At 35.7% G+C, this 17,351-nt stretch overlaps 1 protein-coding gene across 1 annotated transcript; it reads left to right on the top strand.

The window, feature by feature from the left end:
• The first annotated feature begins 2,963 nt into the window (after positions 1-2,963).
• On the top strand, positions 2,964-5,084 carry LOC120091273 (DUF309 domain protein). The gene is made up of 3 exons (XM_039049231.2): positions 2,964-3,439; positions 3,547-3,694; positions 4,643-5,084. Exons 1-3 carry the CDS (start codon positions 3,065-3,067, stop codon positions 4,861-4,863), a joined length of 744 nt encoding a protein of 247 aa, XP_038905159.1. The 5' UTR covers positions 2,964-3,064; the 3' UTR covers positions 4,864-5,084.
• Positions 5,085-17,351: the final 12,267 nt, after the last annotated feature.

Raw genomic sequence — 17,351 nt, 5'->3', positions numbered from 1 at the left:
GTAGAATATGTTATACTTACATGAGAACGAGTGAACAAATGATCGATGAAAACTGGAAAATGAAAATCGGAAGATGAATCATGAGGAAGTAAAGAATACTAGGTTAAACAGTCGACAGATTGTTTGAAATGGAGATGAATGGCCATGTTCGATGTTGTCAATCAAAAATGGCATGATGAGGGTAGTTTTGTCATTTTTGTTTCACCTTGAATTAATGGTTTGAAATAAATAGGCTCAATCACAATCATATTGCTTTTGAAAAATTAGATGAGTAAACACGAACAATCACAATCACATTGGTTAATAATTGAGACCCATTTCGATTGATGATCCAATTGAAAAAAAATCCAAAATCACACCATTTTTCATCCCCCCCATGTAAATGTGACCTAAATGAGATTCTATAAGGTAAAGGTAACTTTATACCATAATAAAACTATTTAAATTTGAAAGCAACTCTGAGACGTTTGACATGCAAGTTTGGAATGTTAAGTTTGAGGGTTAGACTAGGAGGTTTAGGCAGCCCGAATTTAAGAAAACTGTATTTAAAGTGCATGTTTTGAAAGTCTGAATTAAGAAGTCTGTGTTTAGAATGTAAGTTTAAAATAGAAATTTGACTAAAATTATAATCTTATTTAATTTATTGTTTTAATAATTCGATAATTTGATTTTACTAGGTTTTGAAATAAAACTTCATAGATTTTTGTCACTTTAAATTAAGACTTTCTACACATATAACAAAACTAAATATACCTAATTATATAATTGCAATATAATAAACTATTAGTTTACACTAAAATTTAGCTTAATTTACCTTTTCAGCCCTCCTTACTATTCAATTTTTAATAATAATAATACGAAAAGAAGCATACAAGATAAATTTCTTGTGGTTATAGACTTTTCAAAATAGTTTTTTTTTTAATTTATTATTATTATTATTAGAATATATACAAGTAAGGAACCTACAGATAGGTGATTGATTTTTAGCTAGAAATAATAGGAAAAAAAAATGAAATCTCCTATAATGAATGAAACATTACGTTAAACAAGGAAGAGAAGAGAGAATTAAAAAAGATAATCTAAAATAATAATAATTTAAAAAAAAAAACTCCAAAAGGAAAAAAATTAGAAGAAAGAGAAAGTGTATTTTAGAAAATTTGTAATTAAACTATGAACCTATTTGGAATGACTTAGAAAAAAATATTCATTTTTATATCAACACTTTTGATAAAAAAAAAAAAACCCTTTAAAATAGAAATATTTGACAACTCTTTCCTAGAAGTATATATATATATATAAGTTTGTTGAATTTGTTATATACTAAAAGTGTTTTTATTAATGTTTTTCAAGGTTGGCTCATGGTGGTCAGAGGTTGGCCGGAGTTAGTGGTCAGAGGTTGGCCGGAGTTAGTGGTCGGAAGTTCGCCGACGAAGTCATCGGAAGTGGTGACTGGCCTGGAGGTTGGCCAGCAGTGGTCGGAGTTGGTTGACGATGATCAACATAAATGATATTCGGAGGTTGACCGACGAACTTCCTAGATTAAATAAAAAAAAAAGGAAAAGAAATGTCTAACCCAAGAATTTGAATAGTGTATTCATACTATAGAAGCCTTGGCCTCCTAGACCCTTACCCCAAATAAGGGTTGAGCTTAGGATGCCTAACTCATCCCAAGCCCAACCCTCGGAACAAACACCCTTACTGTGCTAATACGTAAGCAAAATGCAAATACCTATGGATGCAATTTGCTACATAATCAAATCATATGTAGAGATATCTCGAGAAACTAGTTCTCAAGCTCATTGTGACACATTTAATAAAGTGTCATTTTGCAAACAAGGAAAAATAGAATTTAGGAGTCGTTAAAAAATAATATAATTGTTGGTTGTGGATTTTGTGAGTGCCAAGCCAACTAGTCATAAGCAAAGATTAATAATTTTCGACTGATTTTGGGAGGAAAGTTCATCGAAGCTATTGAGAAGAAGAGTGTTGATAGTTGTGTTGGCGTTGGACTTCGATGAAAAGAGTAGTTATTTAAATAAATAAACCTAGGTGAAAGAGAGAAGGACGAGAACAAAAAAATGACGGTTGGAAAGCAAGGAAGAAGTAAGAAACTAATTAACGTAAATTTATATTACAAGATCATAAGATCAAATTTTCCACCCACTTTTTATCCAATAAAATAATATAGCTAATAGAAAATCAAAATATCTCTATTTCCTTCTTTGACAAAAATATATTAATAGTAGTGTTTAAATAATCCGACAATTCAAATAATTCGGATTATCCAACTTAAAATGTAAGGATTCTATTGATTAGTTTTGTTTTTGGATTAGATTGGGTTCAACTTTTTCTTTTTTTAAATTTTTGTTAGGTTAGATTGGTCGTGAGTTGGCTAAAAAAATTTGACTTGACCCAACCCAACCTGAATTTTATATATATATATTTCACTTTGTTTAAAATTTGGTTAATTTGTGAATTTTTAATATGTTATTTATTTTTGTTTCAAATTTGCAATAAATATAATAGATATTTGATATTTAGTATTTGAATTTTATGAGATTTTAGCTATTAATCATATATTATATATAAATTTACGTATTTTTAATTAAAAAGAAAAAAATAAGTTATAACCCGACAACCCAATTTGGGTTGGATTGGAGAGTCGTTTGGTTGTCAACCCAACTAAAATTTTCGGATAGGTCCTAAAAACACTCTTAACCTAATCCAAGTATACTCCTATATTAGAGCTATTTTTAAATATAGAAAAATAAACTAAAATATTTATAAATATAACAAAATTTCTGTAATTGACGATGTTAATAACAATATCTTTCTATGTCATGATAGATACATATCATGACATTGTGATATTTTATTGTTTTTTTAATAAATATTTTTATAAATTTTGTCATTTGAACTAATTTTTAATATGTATATTTATTTTGTCCACCGGTTCAAAGCCACACAGCCGCACACGAAACCCCTAACCCTTCATTCCAAAAAAAAAATCACACCAAACCTAAGAAATGGATTCAGTTCTCCGAGCTTCTTCAACCAATCGCCAATGGCTTCTCTTCCAGCACTCTATGTTTCCTCCTCCTTACCATCCCCTCTTCGACCTCACCGCAGTTTGAACTCCATTTTCAGCCATGAAACCAGCCTCCCATGCCCTCCAAGAACCAGAAGCAGCCAAAGAAGAACCACGATATCACTCTCCTTCCGCACATCCTACCTGTTCGCCGCCGATCACGAGGACGAAGACGAGCAAATCGCCAGAGATTTCGGCTTCGACGAAGCAGTCGACCTCTTCAATCAAGGAGCTTATTACGATTGCCATGACGTCCTCGAGACTCTGTGGAACGGAGCCGAGGACCCTACCAGAACCCTATTTCATGGCATTCTTCAGTGTGCTGTGGGGCTTCATCATCTCTTTAATCGGGTTGGTGATTTGAAATTGAAGTTTTCGTTTCGTGATATTGATGCCGTGTGTTTGTCTTTTGGAATGGAGTTGGTTGTGGTTGTGACCGTGAATTTGTTTTTGCTCAGAATCATAGAGGGGCGATGATGGAGCTTGGAGAGGGGCTCTGTAAGCTACGGAAGATGGATTTTCAGAGTGGCCCTTTCTATACTTTTGAGAGGGAGATTACTGCAGTTTTGGACTTTGTCTACCTGACCCAGATTGAATTAGCTGCCTGTGAGTTATTTTCTCTCTCACTTTTTTTTCATTACAATTCCAATTTTTTCTCTTAATCTTTTCAGTGCCATTCGACAGATTGATTTTGTAATTGAATCCTTGAAGTTAGTAAAGTCGTTTAGTTTATTAGTACAAAAAGAAAAGTCATTTAGTTTCTAAACTTTGAAATGACAAAGCGGGTTGTTGATTTAATAATTAAACTTTCTTCTCGTTGTGTCTACTATCTAGTCTTTAAACTTACAGAGATCAGAGAAGTGAAGGATTTAGATGTCAAACTTTGGTCTTTAAACTCTCAAAGTTTCAATTGCTATATGCAACTTTGAGTTGCAATTGTACAGGGGAGTTTTGTATGGATGACCCAAATTGAAGGAAAAAATGAGATTTGCCTCCCTTGTGAAAATAAGGGTTTTATTATTATTTTTTAACCTTTTGCTGGTGTGAACACGGTGAGATTACCAAACCGAAACTCTTGAATGGCCCAGTCTCACCCTTGCTCTTCTCTATCTCGCTTTAATTTGACCTTTTAAAAAGAAAGTCTAAAGACTAGATGGTTACAAATTTGAAAAGACAACGATTAAATTATTAGGTACTAAAAGTTCGTGACTAAAATGATGTGTAACATAACTTTCCTTTTATCAATCAAAATTTTGTTTAATCGTCCACTTTCTGCTATCATTTATTTGCCATGTCTTGCTGAATGCTCTAAAGTTGTTCAACATGCATAAGTTAATATCAATTATAAATACAATATATAATTTCACTTTACAGTTCGGTATATAGTTTAACATTTTTAAAGTTGAGGCTAAATAAATACCCAAACTTTATTAACTAAAGTTATAACTTTAACTATTTATTCTTGGTATTGAAACAAATATCAATGGGTGAATATATGAGTTAATTCATTCCCCATTTCTAAGAATTGAAATGATTTTCTTGGATTTGAAATAGGTGATGAGAATGTGTGTGTTACAATGGAGGGTTCAGAGAGATCATATGAATTGCTTGGAAGGTATGGTGCAGGACAGAAGCTGTATGATATAGAGAAAGAAGTTGATGGAAGAATGTGCATTGTCTTCTCTCCTCAAACATCTCAAGCTCATCCTCTAAGGGTAAAGCTTCCCACTCTTGCTGCTACCAAACAACACCTTTTAGCCCTTGACTACCAATGATATTTTTGGTCATTTTCTTATACATATAAGGGATATAGAAAGATCTCACTTGTTTACAAAGTTCTAGCATAGGTATTATTTGGTACATGTTGAATACAATGTCTATATTAGAAACCATTCCAGGTTAAATTATAAATTTAATCATTTGAACTTTGATGGTTGTGTATAAATATTTAGCTCATAATCTTTCATAAATTTTAGTTATGTTTTTGAACTTTGAATTATGGTTTTTGTTATTAACTATTACTTTTAGTTGAATGTTGACGTGGCATGCCTATGAGAGAAATTTTAATTGAGTTGGCACTCGACGAATAAATAGTAGAAACAATGTTGGACAGTAAACCGAGTAAATTGAGGATTTGTCAATTTGTTAGGTTATCGTTTAAAGTTCACATTCTATGACCATATTGTAGAATAAGTGAGAAAAATGATAAGAGGTATAAATTTTAAGTGCTTAAAAAAGTAATTTTTGAGTGCAAAAACTCTTCTTAAACACTTGGAAAGTTATTTTAAATAGGGTCTAGTACTTCCAAATTGTAGTGTCTAATGATGGAAAACATGTACACTATGCATAACTTATAATGTTTGTCTTGCAAAATACAAATAGTTCCTAACCAGGTGCCCAAATTAGGAATGTTAATGCCATTCTCTCTAAAATAAACTAGCAGTGAAAGAATTCCCTCTTTTACTGAAAAGATAAATCTATATTGGTACTATATTAAAACGTTAAGAGGGTGGAATTTTTAAGGTTCTGTTTGGTTTGCCATTTGAATTCTGTTTTATATTTCCAGATTTGTCGAGAATTTAGCCAATATGTGTTTGGCAGATAAATCGAATTTTGTTTTTGGAAACTATTTTTGGATTCGACGTTTTTATGTTTTCATTGTATCCAGAATTTGAATTTTAAAATTTACAATGTTGAATTATATTAAATAAAAATAAAAACATTTAGAAATATAATATGTCATGTTATAAATTCAATTTATTATTTTAAAATTAAAATATGTATTATGCGATGCATTATAAATTAGGTTAGATTTCAAATTTGATCCCTATTGTTTGGATAAAGTTAAAAGTTACTCCATATGGTTTTAAATTTTAGAAATTAGTTCCTATGGTATGATATAACTTCATATATAGGCTTTACAGTTTGTTAAATCATCTTAAATAATATCTTTACATTTGTTAAATCTTCTTAAATAATACCTATGGTAGGGACTATTTATGAAACTTTTATCAAACCATGAGGGTAAATTCTAATTATAAATCATAAGGCCTAAATTTTAACTTTTTCGAAATATAGGGACAATTTTCAATTTATCCTATAAATTATATAATATTACAAAATAATAGTTATACAATCTTTTTAACATAAAAACATGTGCATAAATAAATTAATAATAGTTTATTGTCAACTAATATTTAGTGGGTAACTACAATTAGTTTGTAATTTGTTTAAATTATAATCCAGTTTTTGAATTCTACTACCAAACACATATCTGAAAACATAGAATACAAAAGATGGCATCAATTGTAGGCTATATGTCGATCATGATTATTGCATGACAAGCCGAGTGAGCTCCACTCCCCTCGAAAAGGGAGAAGCTGCATGCAGAAGCTTCCGTAGGAACGGAAGGGTCGGACCTGCGCGTAGGGCACATAAAGACGGGGAGTGGTGACCCCTATAAGCTTTATGTGCCTACGCACGCTGACCTCGACGATGGTGTCTCCATACCTTGAACTCTGTTTTCATTTAATCATTTGTTTTCAAATTCTTTACTAAAGAGGCCATAACATTTAGGGGTGTACATGGGTTGGGTTGGGTTGAGGGTGTTTTTTGGACCAACCCAAAAATTCGGGTTGGTTGGGTTGACAACCCAAAGAACCCAAATAAAGTCTCTAATTCAACCCTTCCCAACCCTTAAAATTCGGGTTGGGTTGTCGGGTTATAATTTGTTTTTTTCTTTTTAATTAAAAATATGTAAATTTATACCAATTATGTCTAAGATATTTATTGCAAACTTCAAATAAATACAAATATCATAACAATTTTAAAATAAAAATATTTAAAATTCACAAATTAATCAATACAAAGTAACCAAATTTTAAACAAAGAGAAATATATATAGCATATTTTATTTATATATATAAAATTTGGATTGGGTTGGGTCAACCCAAATCTTTTTTAGCCAATCCATGACCCAACCCAACTCAACAAAAAAAAAAAAAATTTAACCCATCCCTAAAACAAAACTAATACAACCCAACCAATCCAACCCTTATATTTTGGATTGGGTAGTCCGAGTTGTTCAGATTGTCCAGTTATTTGAACACCCGTAATAACTTTCCCACCAAAGAGGCCATAACTTTCCTCTTTATCCTAAATCTATATCTATGTGCCTCGGTACCTTTTTTCCCTCTCCATGTTGTTTATTGAATTTTATATTTCTCTTTTACTATTATATCTTTCAATAATTCATATTTAACATACCTTCCAACTTTTTTGTACTTCTACTTTCATTTTACCTTTCCTATCTTTTCTTTTTCTATTTTCATTTATCATTTTTCTTTTTTCATTAAATCTTTCGACGATTCTTATTATCCTTGAATCTTTTATTTCCAATATTAGTTTCTTTGGTTCAAGTTGTTAATTTTTAACTAAAAAATCAAAACAAAAAATCGTTGTCCAATCTATAGAATTCCACAATGTTTTAGAAGACACAATATTGTTTCAATTTTTTTTTTTTTGGAAAAAAATCTCGAGTGCATATCGTTACAGATAATTATTTTTACACAAGACCATTTAAAATTGTAAATGAAAATATATTTCTCTATTTTATCTCTTTATTTAATTTTAAACTTTATGTCTAATATTTATAAAAATTATATATATTATACCATTTATATCTCCTCTATGAAATTATGTTTCAAACATCCAAAACATTTCATATTTATTAATAGCACCAAAAATTTGTTATCTTGCTCCGCTTAATTCAAGGTCGTTAGTTGGTTTTATGTGTTTATTTAATGTTTTTACAAGTATTGAACATTTTAGAGGTAGAATTGATCGTTATGGATCATTTGAGGTTAATTTGGAGCAATTAGGAGCCAAAAAGAACATCTGGATTTTAAGGGATAAAAGATGACGAAAATATCCACGAAGGCACAACACATAGTGTCTTGGGCATGCTTATCTAGGGTAATGTTAGCTCATGACCACATGTCCAAACTATCATCAACTATCCTATCTTTGAATCTTGTAATTAGTTTAGTAAGTTGTTTTGATTCCAAGTTGTTTTTCATGTGATTGACCTATTGCCTCTTTTGATATGATAGCTAGGCATTTTAAAAATTGCTCAGAATGCACTATAGGGGAGACCCACTAGTCAACTCCTCGACCGATGTATTGATGTACTCTTTGCAATCAAAACTTTCTTGCAACTGTCAGTCTTTAATGCATTCTTTAACGATGTTTTCAATGCTTTTTCTCCCTCACATTTTATAAAACCATTTTATCTCAAAATATGAGTGGAGGCTACGTCATATACCAATGTTATCCTCAATTTTCGATTTTTATATGGCTGACTTGCTCGCCGGATTAGAACAAGTGTCGCACAATTGCCTGTCTTGTACACGAAATTCTGCGATTGTGACGAGTGGTATCAGAGCTTAGTTAGCTCATTGGCTAGTAAAGACCGCAATCATGTCCACAATGAAGCAATTTTTAAAGTCGCAGTTTGACCAACTTACCGAAATTAAAGAGCAATTTTTGTATCTAAGGGAATTGCCCGGCGAAGTGAGATACGTCCAAACCTACCTTGATGGGTTAGAGGAAAAGGTCGTAGGAATTGAGGCCCTGAACGACCGAGTAGATGAGCTACCAATAAAAGAATTGACGCTGAGAGTTAATTCTTTGGAACACAAGGCTACACGACCTGGTAGTTTTGAGCGTGGGGATAGCTCCATGAGCTATGTCGCACACATGAAGGAGCGTGTCGAAGAGCTTGATAGTTCGTAGAAGAACATGTTAAAGTTGTTCAATGAAAGAATTGACGCTGAGAGTTAAGAAACAATGGAGATATCAAGGCTACACGACCTAGTAGTTTTGAGCGTGGGGATAGCTCTACGAGCTATGTTGCACACATGAAGGAGCGTTTCGAAGAGCTTGATAGTTCGCAGAAGAACATGTTAAAGTTGTTCAATGACCTGATTGACGACTTTATAGAAACAATAGGTATCATCAAAGCTGAGATGGTAGAAATGGAGACGCAAGTGAATTTGACAATGCGGGTAGTAGGGAACCAGACCCCGAACTGACATGTATTGTTTCAAGCAAGTTCAAGATCCCAAAACCCAAAGCTTTCAATGGGAACCGTGATGCTAAAGAACTTGAGAATTTCATCTTTGACATGGAACAATATTTCAAATCGAATGAGACTGTTACCAAAGAAACAAAGGTGATGTTGGCCTTGATGCATCGTGCTGATGATGCAAAGATGTGGTGGAGATCCAAAGTAATGATATTCAGAATAGTCTATGCATCGTTGAAAAAAAGGGGAAGATCTCAAGAGAGAACTAAGAACCCAGTTCTTCCCCAAAAATGTCAAGTTCATTGCAAGAAGGAAGTTACGAGAACTTAAATGCATAGGGGCAATAAGAGATTATGTGAAACAATTCTCAGCTGTCATGTTAGACATCAGAGATATGTCTAGGAAGGATAAAGTGTTTTGCTTTGTCGAAGGACTGAAGCCTTGGGCGAGAACTAAATTACACGAACAGAAAGTTTAGGATCTTGCTTCCACCTTGGCCGCAGCGGAGAGATTACTTGACTACAGCAGTAAATAACATCTCTAAAGGAAACCCCAAACTACGGGTGTAGTACCTCCTGGGGGCCTATCAAGCAAACCTGAATTAACAAAGGCCCTCATCGAGTAGCCGAATGCCTGTATCGGGCTGCCTTGATAGCCTTACAAGCCTTAGTACAATATAGTAGTGAAACAGAGGCAAAAGTTGAAGTTGAAAAAGAAGAAGAGGATGGGGAAACTCCCTGAGTGGGAGCTTTGAAATTCTTAGCAACAATTCAAAAGAAAGCCTTCTATTATAAGGATGTGTCAGAAAGAGGACTTATGTTCTTCGATACTCATAAACTTCAAACCTGCAAGAGGCATTATGGTAGACTTAGGGGCAGCCCATAATTTCATCTCGGAGCTAAATGCCCGACGTTTGGGATTGAAAGTTGAAAAAGACATGGGCAAGATGAAATTTATTAACTTTGAAGCCCTCCCCGTGGTGCTTGGAGTGGAAATGTTGACTTGTTGTGCACATGGGTGACTTGGACGTTGTGCTTAGAATGGAGTTCCTCTTGGAGTATAAAGTCATCCCCATGCCCTTGGCCAAGTGCCTGATCATTACAAGCAGTAACCCCACGGTAGTTCTAGCCAACATCAAACAGCTTAGTGGAGTAAGAATGATCTCCACCCTCCAGTTGAAGAAAGGGCTCAATAGAGAAGAACCCACCTTTATGGCTATCCCAGTTGTTGATGAGCCTATAGGGAAAGAGCCTGTTCCCGTGGAAATCCAGGAAGTTTTGAAGGATTATGCTGATGTTATGCCGAGAAGCTTACCAAAGACTTTACCTCCCTGACGGGAGATCGATCATGAGATTGAACTGGTGCTAGCAGCCAAACTGCTAACAAAAAATGCTTATCGGATGGCTCCTCCGGAACTCGCTGAACTCAGGAAAAAACTGTACGTTGGCTTCATCCGCCCAATGAAGGTGCCCTATGGGCCCCGGTCCTGTTTCAAAAGAAAAATGATGAAACGTAACGGGTGTGTATTAATTACAGGGCTTTGAACAAAGTCATGGTTTGCAACCAATACCCTCTGCCGATTATAGTTGATGTATTTGATTAGTTGAATGGAGCTCGATACTTTATGAAGCTCAACCTCTGATCCAATTATTATCAAGTATGCATAGCAAAAGGCGACAAACCGAAGACCACTTGCGTGACAAGATACGGTGCTTTTGAATTTCTTGTGATGCCTTTTGGTCGGAAAAATGCTCCTACGACATTCTGTACCATGGTGAATCGAGTTTTTCACGAGTATCTCGACCATTTTGTGGTGGTTTATCTAGATGACATAGTCGTTTATAGTTCTACCCTAGAAGAACACCAAGTTCACCTCCGTTTAGTCTTTGATAAATTGCAACAGAATCAATTGTATGTCAAGAAAGAGAAATGTGCTTGCAACGTCGGACAAACTTCTTGGGACACGTAAATCAATATGGAAAAATTGGAATGGATAGCAAAAAATTGCAGGTTATACAAGAGTGGCGAGTCCCGACCTCTGTGATCGAGTTACATTCCTTCCTAGGATTGGCTAATTATTATCGCCAATTTCATCAAAGATTTTTCAAGAAGAGTTGTCCCACTGACTGAGTTATTGAAGAAAGGCATAGTTTGATAATGGTCGGTAGAATGTTAGAACGCCTTTGAAGAGTTAAAGGCAACCATGACAAAGGGTTCTGTCCTTGGTCTAGTTGATGTGTCAAAGCTGTTTGAGGTAGAGACAAATGTGTTAGAGTACGCCCTCGGAGGTGTCCTCATGTAGGAAGGCCATCCTGTGGCATAGGAAAGCCAAAAATTGAACAGCGCTGAGAGGAGGTATATAGTCTGTGAGAAGGAAATGATGGCCATGATCCATTGTCTGAGGACCTAAAGATAGTATCTCTTGGGGTCCTCCTTTGTAGTGAAGACCGATAACAATTCCATCTGTCACTTCTTTGAACAGTCGAAGTTGACTTCTAAACAAGTACGATGGCAAGAGTTTCTAGTAGAATTCAATTTTAAGTTTGAACACAAAAAAGGAACGAGTAACGAAGCAGTCGACAATATGAGTCGGAAGGGTGAGCATGTGGGCTTATGCATGTTAGCCCACATTCATGCAAGTAAGGTCGATGGGTCAATGCGGGATATCATCAAAGAGTTCTTACAGAAGGATTCCTTTGCTCAAGCTATCATCGCTCTAGCTAAAGCTGGTAAAACCAAATAGTTTTGGGTTGAGAGAGACTTGTTGGTGACAAAGGGAATTGATTATATATTCCAAGAGTGAGAGACTTAAGAAAGAAGTTGTTATACGAGTGCCACAATACCTTGTGGGCCGGTCACTCGTGCTGGCATAGGACTTATGCATTTTTGAAGAAAGACTATTTTTTGCCCAATATGAGAGACGATGTATACCAGAACCTGTCTTATCTGTCAACAAAACAATGTCGAGAAAACAAAAATTATCGGGCTTCTAAGCCTCTACCTGTACCAACCAGACCCTGGAAAAGTGTATCCATGGATTTTATTACCCATTTCTCGAAGGTGGACAATCACGAGGCCATCTTGGTTATCATTGATAGGTTCTCGAAATATGCAACCTTCATAGATACGCTGAAATACTGTTCGACTGAGCTAATAGGCCAACTGTTCTTCAGAGATATAGTGAAGTTGTGGGGAGTTCCGATGAGTATTGTTAGCGACAAAGATGACAGACTCATTGGCACATTTTGGACCGAGCTATTTGCATTCACGGGGACAAGTCTGAATATATCCTCAAGTAATCATCCACAAATCGATGTTTAAATAGAGATATTCAATTGCTTGCTGGAGGAATATTTACGCACTTTGTCGATGCACGCCAAAAGAATTGGGTCTAGTTAATTGACATAGCTCAATTTTTTTTTTCAATTGTCAAACAAGCTCGTCAACGGAAAAAGCCCTGTTGAAGTTGTAAATGGGAGGCAACATCTGTTACCTCATCTTGTTAACCATCTGTATGCTGGAAAAAATCCTCAAGCCCATAATTTTACCAAAGAGTGGAAGCAGAGTACTGACATTGCTTAAGCATACTTGGAGAAAGCCTTCAAACATATGAAGAAGTGGGTTGATAAGAAGCGTCACCTAGAAAAATTTCGAGCAGGGGACCAAGTTGTAAAGTTAAGACCAGAACAAATCTGATTTTGAAGCCGCAAGAACCAACGTCTTGTCAGAAAGTATGAAGGTCCAGTGGAAGTTCTCAAGAAGATTAGGAACACTTCATATAGTGTGGCATTGCCTGCATGGATGAAAATTCACCTAGTACTCCATGTAAGCAACTTAAAGCCCTATTATCCTAATCTTGAAGATTATCGCCGTAATGAGACTGTCCGACCAAGTATTTACTTAAAGCAGAAAGAAGAGAATGACGTAAAAGAGATTCTTGCCAACAAAGTGAGAAATGCCAGAAGACCCACTAAGTGAGTCCACGAGTATCTGGTTAAGTGGAAGAACCTCCCCGTGGAAAAAACAAGTTGGGAACGTCTCGAAGATTTAGAAGCTTGGAAGCAGAAGATCGTTAAGTTCAAGCTATGCCAATCGATAGGGATGTCAACTATTTAGGTGGGGGAAAATTTCTTGGGCATGCTCGTCTAGGTTAATGTTAGCCCATGGCCACATGTCCAAACCATTCTTAACCATCCTATCTTTGGATCTTGTAATTAGTTTAGTAAGTTGTTTTTCATGCAAGTGACCGTTTGCCTCTTTTGATATGTTAGCTAGGCATTTTAGGAATGACTTAGAATGCACTATAGGGGAGACCCACTAGTCAACTCCCCGACCGATGGATTAATGTACTCTTTACAATCAAAGCTTTCTTGCAAATATCAGTCTTCAATGCATTCTTTAATGTTGTTTTCAATGCTTTTTCTCTGTCACATTTTATAAAATCATCTTCTCTCAAAACGTGAGTGGAGGCTACGTCATATACCAACATTGTCCGTAACTTTCGATTTTTATACGGCTGACTTGCTCGTTGGATTAGAGCAAGTGTCGCACAATCGCCTGTCTCGTACATGAAAGTCTACGATTGTGACACAAAGCACATCGGCGTTAGCGCTAGGCACTTTTTCCAAAAACATCAAATTTTGTGCAACTCTATAGCACTGCGAGGGTGTGCGACAGAGTGAAGGGTTACACGCGAGGCGTGCCCAACACTATGTACATTAAGATGTCCAAGGGGTGGGGCAGGGACGGGGAAGGCTTCCCTTGTTAGGGTTGATGTCCTAAATCTCATAGGGTCCTATAGTTTGTAATTGTATTGTACAAACATTTTATTTATATAATAAAATATTTGATGTTTTATTTCAAAATTAGTTGCATTAACAACAAACCAATAAATTGTTGGGGTTGATGCCCTAAAGTCTTGTGTCCTATAGTTTGTAAATAGTATGTACGAATGCTTGTGTTGTTAATATATGATATTTACTTCACATCTTGTATTTTTTACTCAGTTACTTGTTTTATTTGCTTTACCACAAACCAATAAACATAAAATCCTTGGTTATATATATGTGACTCAAGCATGTATGTGGTGACATACAAGTGGATCCTGTCTTGAGTGATAACCAAAATGGTCTGTAGTATATGGATAAAGGAGGGAAACCTTATATTGGTGCTACGGACGCGGCCCGCTTTAGGGAATGGTCACAAGTGTTGTGACTTGTCACATATGGTCTAATCCTGATCATTCGTGTTGGGGACATGTGAGCTGGGGCATCCTATACAAAGAGTTTGTATAAGACCTAACCACGAAGTGTTAACGTCTTGTTATATAATACCGTACATGACAGAGACTTCACTTCACTAGGATGACCATAGGTAACATGACCTCAATTCTGAGTGAGTTGGGAACTCTTGCCATTGAGGGTGGTCCTTTGATTTGTATGGGTGCGAGTGGCCAGGTCGCCGATTCAAACCTACCATTTTAAGGGCTGATTCCGGGGCTTGAACGATGTGGCGTCACACACCTTCTCTTGCCCTGAGAGGTGTTCACAAATAGTTGGACTATGTTGTATTTTTCATTTGAGGAATCAGTGGTACTTAAGGAGTGAGATGTAACTACAGGGGCATAACGGTAATTTGGTCCAGCTGTACTTTTGAGCATTTGTGAAGGGTCATCGTACTCGTGGTTAGTTATCCGATGGACACAGAAATATATCTGTGGTAGGAAGAGTTCAGCTGTTGGTCTTTAGTGGAATACCTGACAGTTAACGGATGATGGATCTCGTGCTAAAGAGTTTAGTCAGCTATTCATGTACCGTTGGAACTTCGAGCCACAGGTCCATTAGGTCCCCTGGTTAGCTTGGATAAAGTGGAGAACCAATATTTGGGTTAATTTGAAATGTTCAAATTGACAAGAGGAAGTTCGATTATATATGATATAATTGGACTGGTTAATTATATATGATATAATTGGCTATATGTATGAGATACTTTATTTTGGAGGAAATTAGATATACATATGATTTATATCAAATAGAGGAGAAAATACTATAGTAGATATGTGATATCAAACTATAGGATAAAAATATAATATGATTATATTAATTAATTAATTAATTATATGATAATTAAGCCAAAATTCACGTTCGGACGTGGGTTAGTGGGCAGCATCAATTATTGTAACCGATGAGTTAAAATGAAAATTGTTTTCATTTTTGCATTCTCCATCATTCGCCCAAAATTTTTTCGTGAAGTGTGCATTGGAGAATTCTAAGCGATCGCTTAAGAAAATCAAAAGACTATACGATAGCTCTTCTCTACCTAAACGATTGTCCACCTTGCGCTAAACGATCACACTCTCTCGTTTACACGATCGAATAGCTTCTCTAAACGATCTTATAATGTGCTGATTTAACTAAACGATCGTATACATTTTCCTAAACGATCGTTCAGTAAATTCTACACGATCGTGTAGCTCCTCCTAAACGATAAGCAATTCTGCTATGCGATAGCATTGTTTTCCCTCCCACATGCTTATTGCCTACACGATTTGTGTTTGCTCCTTCCTCTACCAAACTCACCAAATCTCTCCCTTTGGGTTTTCACTCCGAGAATACTCGGGGCTCTTTAGTGCTGGTGTTGTCCCCATTGTAGTCGTGAGTTCGCGTTGTTCATGCTGCTGTAGTCAACGCTTCTGCTGGACGTTGGTAGATCACTTGGAGGGTTCCGCTGTGTTGGAGTTCCGAAGATTGAAATTTGTCTTCAACTGGTATGGAACTCTCTCCCTTATTATTTATCTTGTTAAAGCATGCCGATAATTAGATTTGTTTGTATAACTGTATGTGTTGAATGTATATTATTGTATTTCGGTCACTGTGAGATCGGAGCGATCCGAACGCGCTCATGAAACTCTTAGATATGAGATCCTTCATAAACTAACACCAGGGGTTATCTTAAACATGTATGTAGAGATATACGAGTGGATCATGTTTAAATGATAACCTAAATGGTCTGTAGTAGATGGATAAGGCTGTATACCTTATCCTGGTGACACTACGACTATGAACTACTTTGTAGGTGTTATAATCGTTGTAAAGTGCTACAAATGATCTGATCATGATCATTAATGTGGAGACATGTGAGTGGGGATATTCTATACAAAGGAGTTTGTTTAAGACCGGACCACGAAATGTTTAGTCTCATTATATAACGCAGTTCATAATAGAGGCTTACATTTCACCAGGATGATCATAGGTAAGCTTGTATATATATATTATAAAAGGTTTTTTTATTCTTTAGAAAAGTATAAGCTTAAGAGGTTATATATATATATTTGAGGTGGGGAGGGGAATCGGGTTGGGACCGGGGCCGAGGTCGGGGAATATAATCCTGGTCCCCATCCTCGTTTAGCCATCCGGGAGAAAATTCTCCCCGCTCCCTCCCCCATTCCTCGTCTGATCAAGGATTCCTCATCCCACGGGTTGAATGCACATCTCTACACGTGTGCCGGGGGGTGGGGAGGGAGCGCAGTGCATTGTGCATGTTTTAGGTATCCATAATTGCTTCCAAAGCATGATTAATTTAAGTAGTAATCGATTTTAGTTATGCTATGGTTCATTTGTTAGGATTCTAGGATCGTCCACTAGCGAAAGATAATGAAGCCTAAAGAATGAAAATGCACAGGTTAGATTAGGCTAATCTAGCTTAATGTTCTAATCAATCCAAGAGCTTAATACGGTTAGCTAAGTATATAGGCTTGCGTGACACTACTTAGTTAATTTAGGAATCGACATCACGTTGGCTTTCCTTAGGGAGTTTGTCCGAATTTTCGTACATTCGATTAGACTTGAGAAGTAGATAACCTATGAATATTTGCATGATTAATCGAAGAATTGATCCATAGATAACTCAACAACCTCTTAATCGGTGAAGGTAATGTAACACCCCAAATTTTTATTATTAATGTAATTTCAGTATTTTGTTTTATTCAATAACATTTTTGGAATTTTAGAAATTTAATTGGATTAGGAAAATTTATTTACTGAGTAATGGGTGTATCGATTTAATGGTTTAATCAAGGAGAAATTTTGGAAATTGGACTTTTTATGGCGTATGATTTAATTTGAGATTGATGTCTGATATTAATTTCGAATTGGAAGGAAAAGGGTTGCTTTTGGAGAT

This window comes from Benincasa hispida, chromosome 11, assembly GCF_027475165.1.
Source record: "Benincasa hispida cultivar pf3 chromosome 11, pf3_genome.v1.1, whole genome shotgun sequence".
NCBI classification, from domain to species: Eukaryota; Viridiplantae; Streptophyta; class Magnoliopsida; order Cucurbitales; family Cucurbitaceae; genus Benincasa; species Benincasa hispida.
This window is presented reverse-complemented; position numbering and strand designations above follow the sequence as displayed.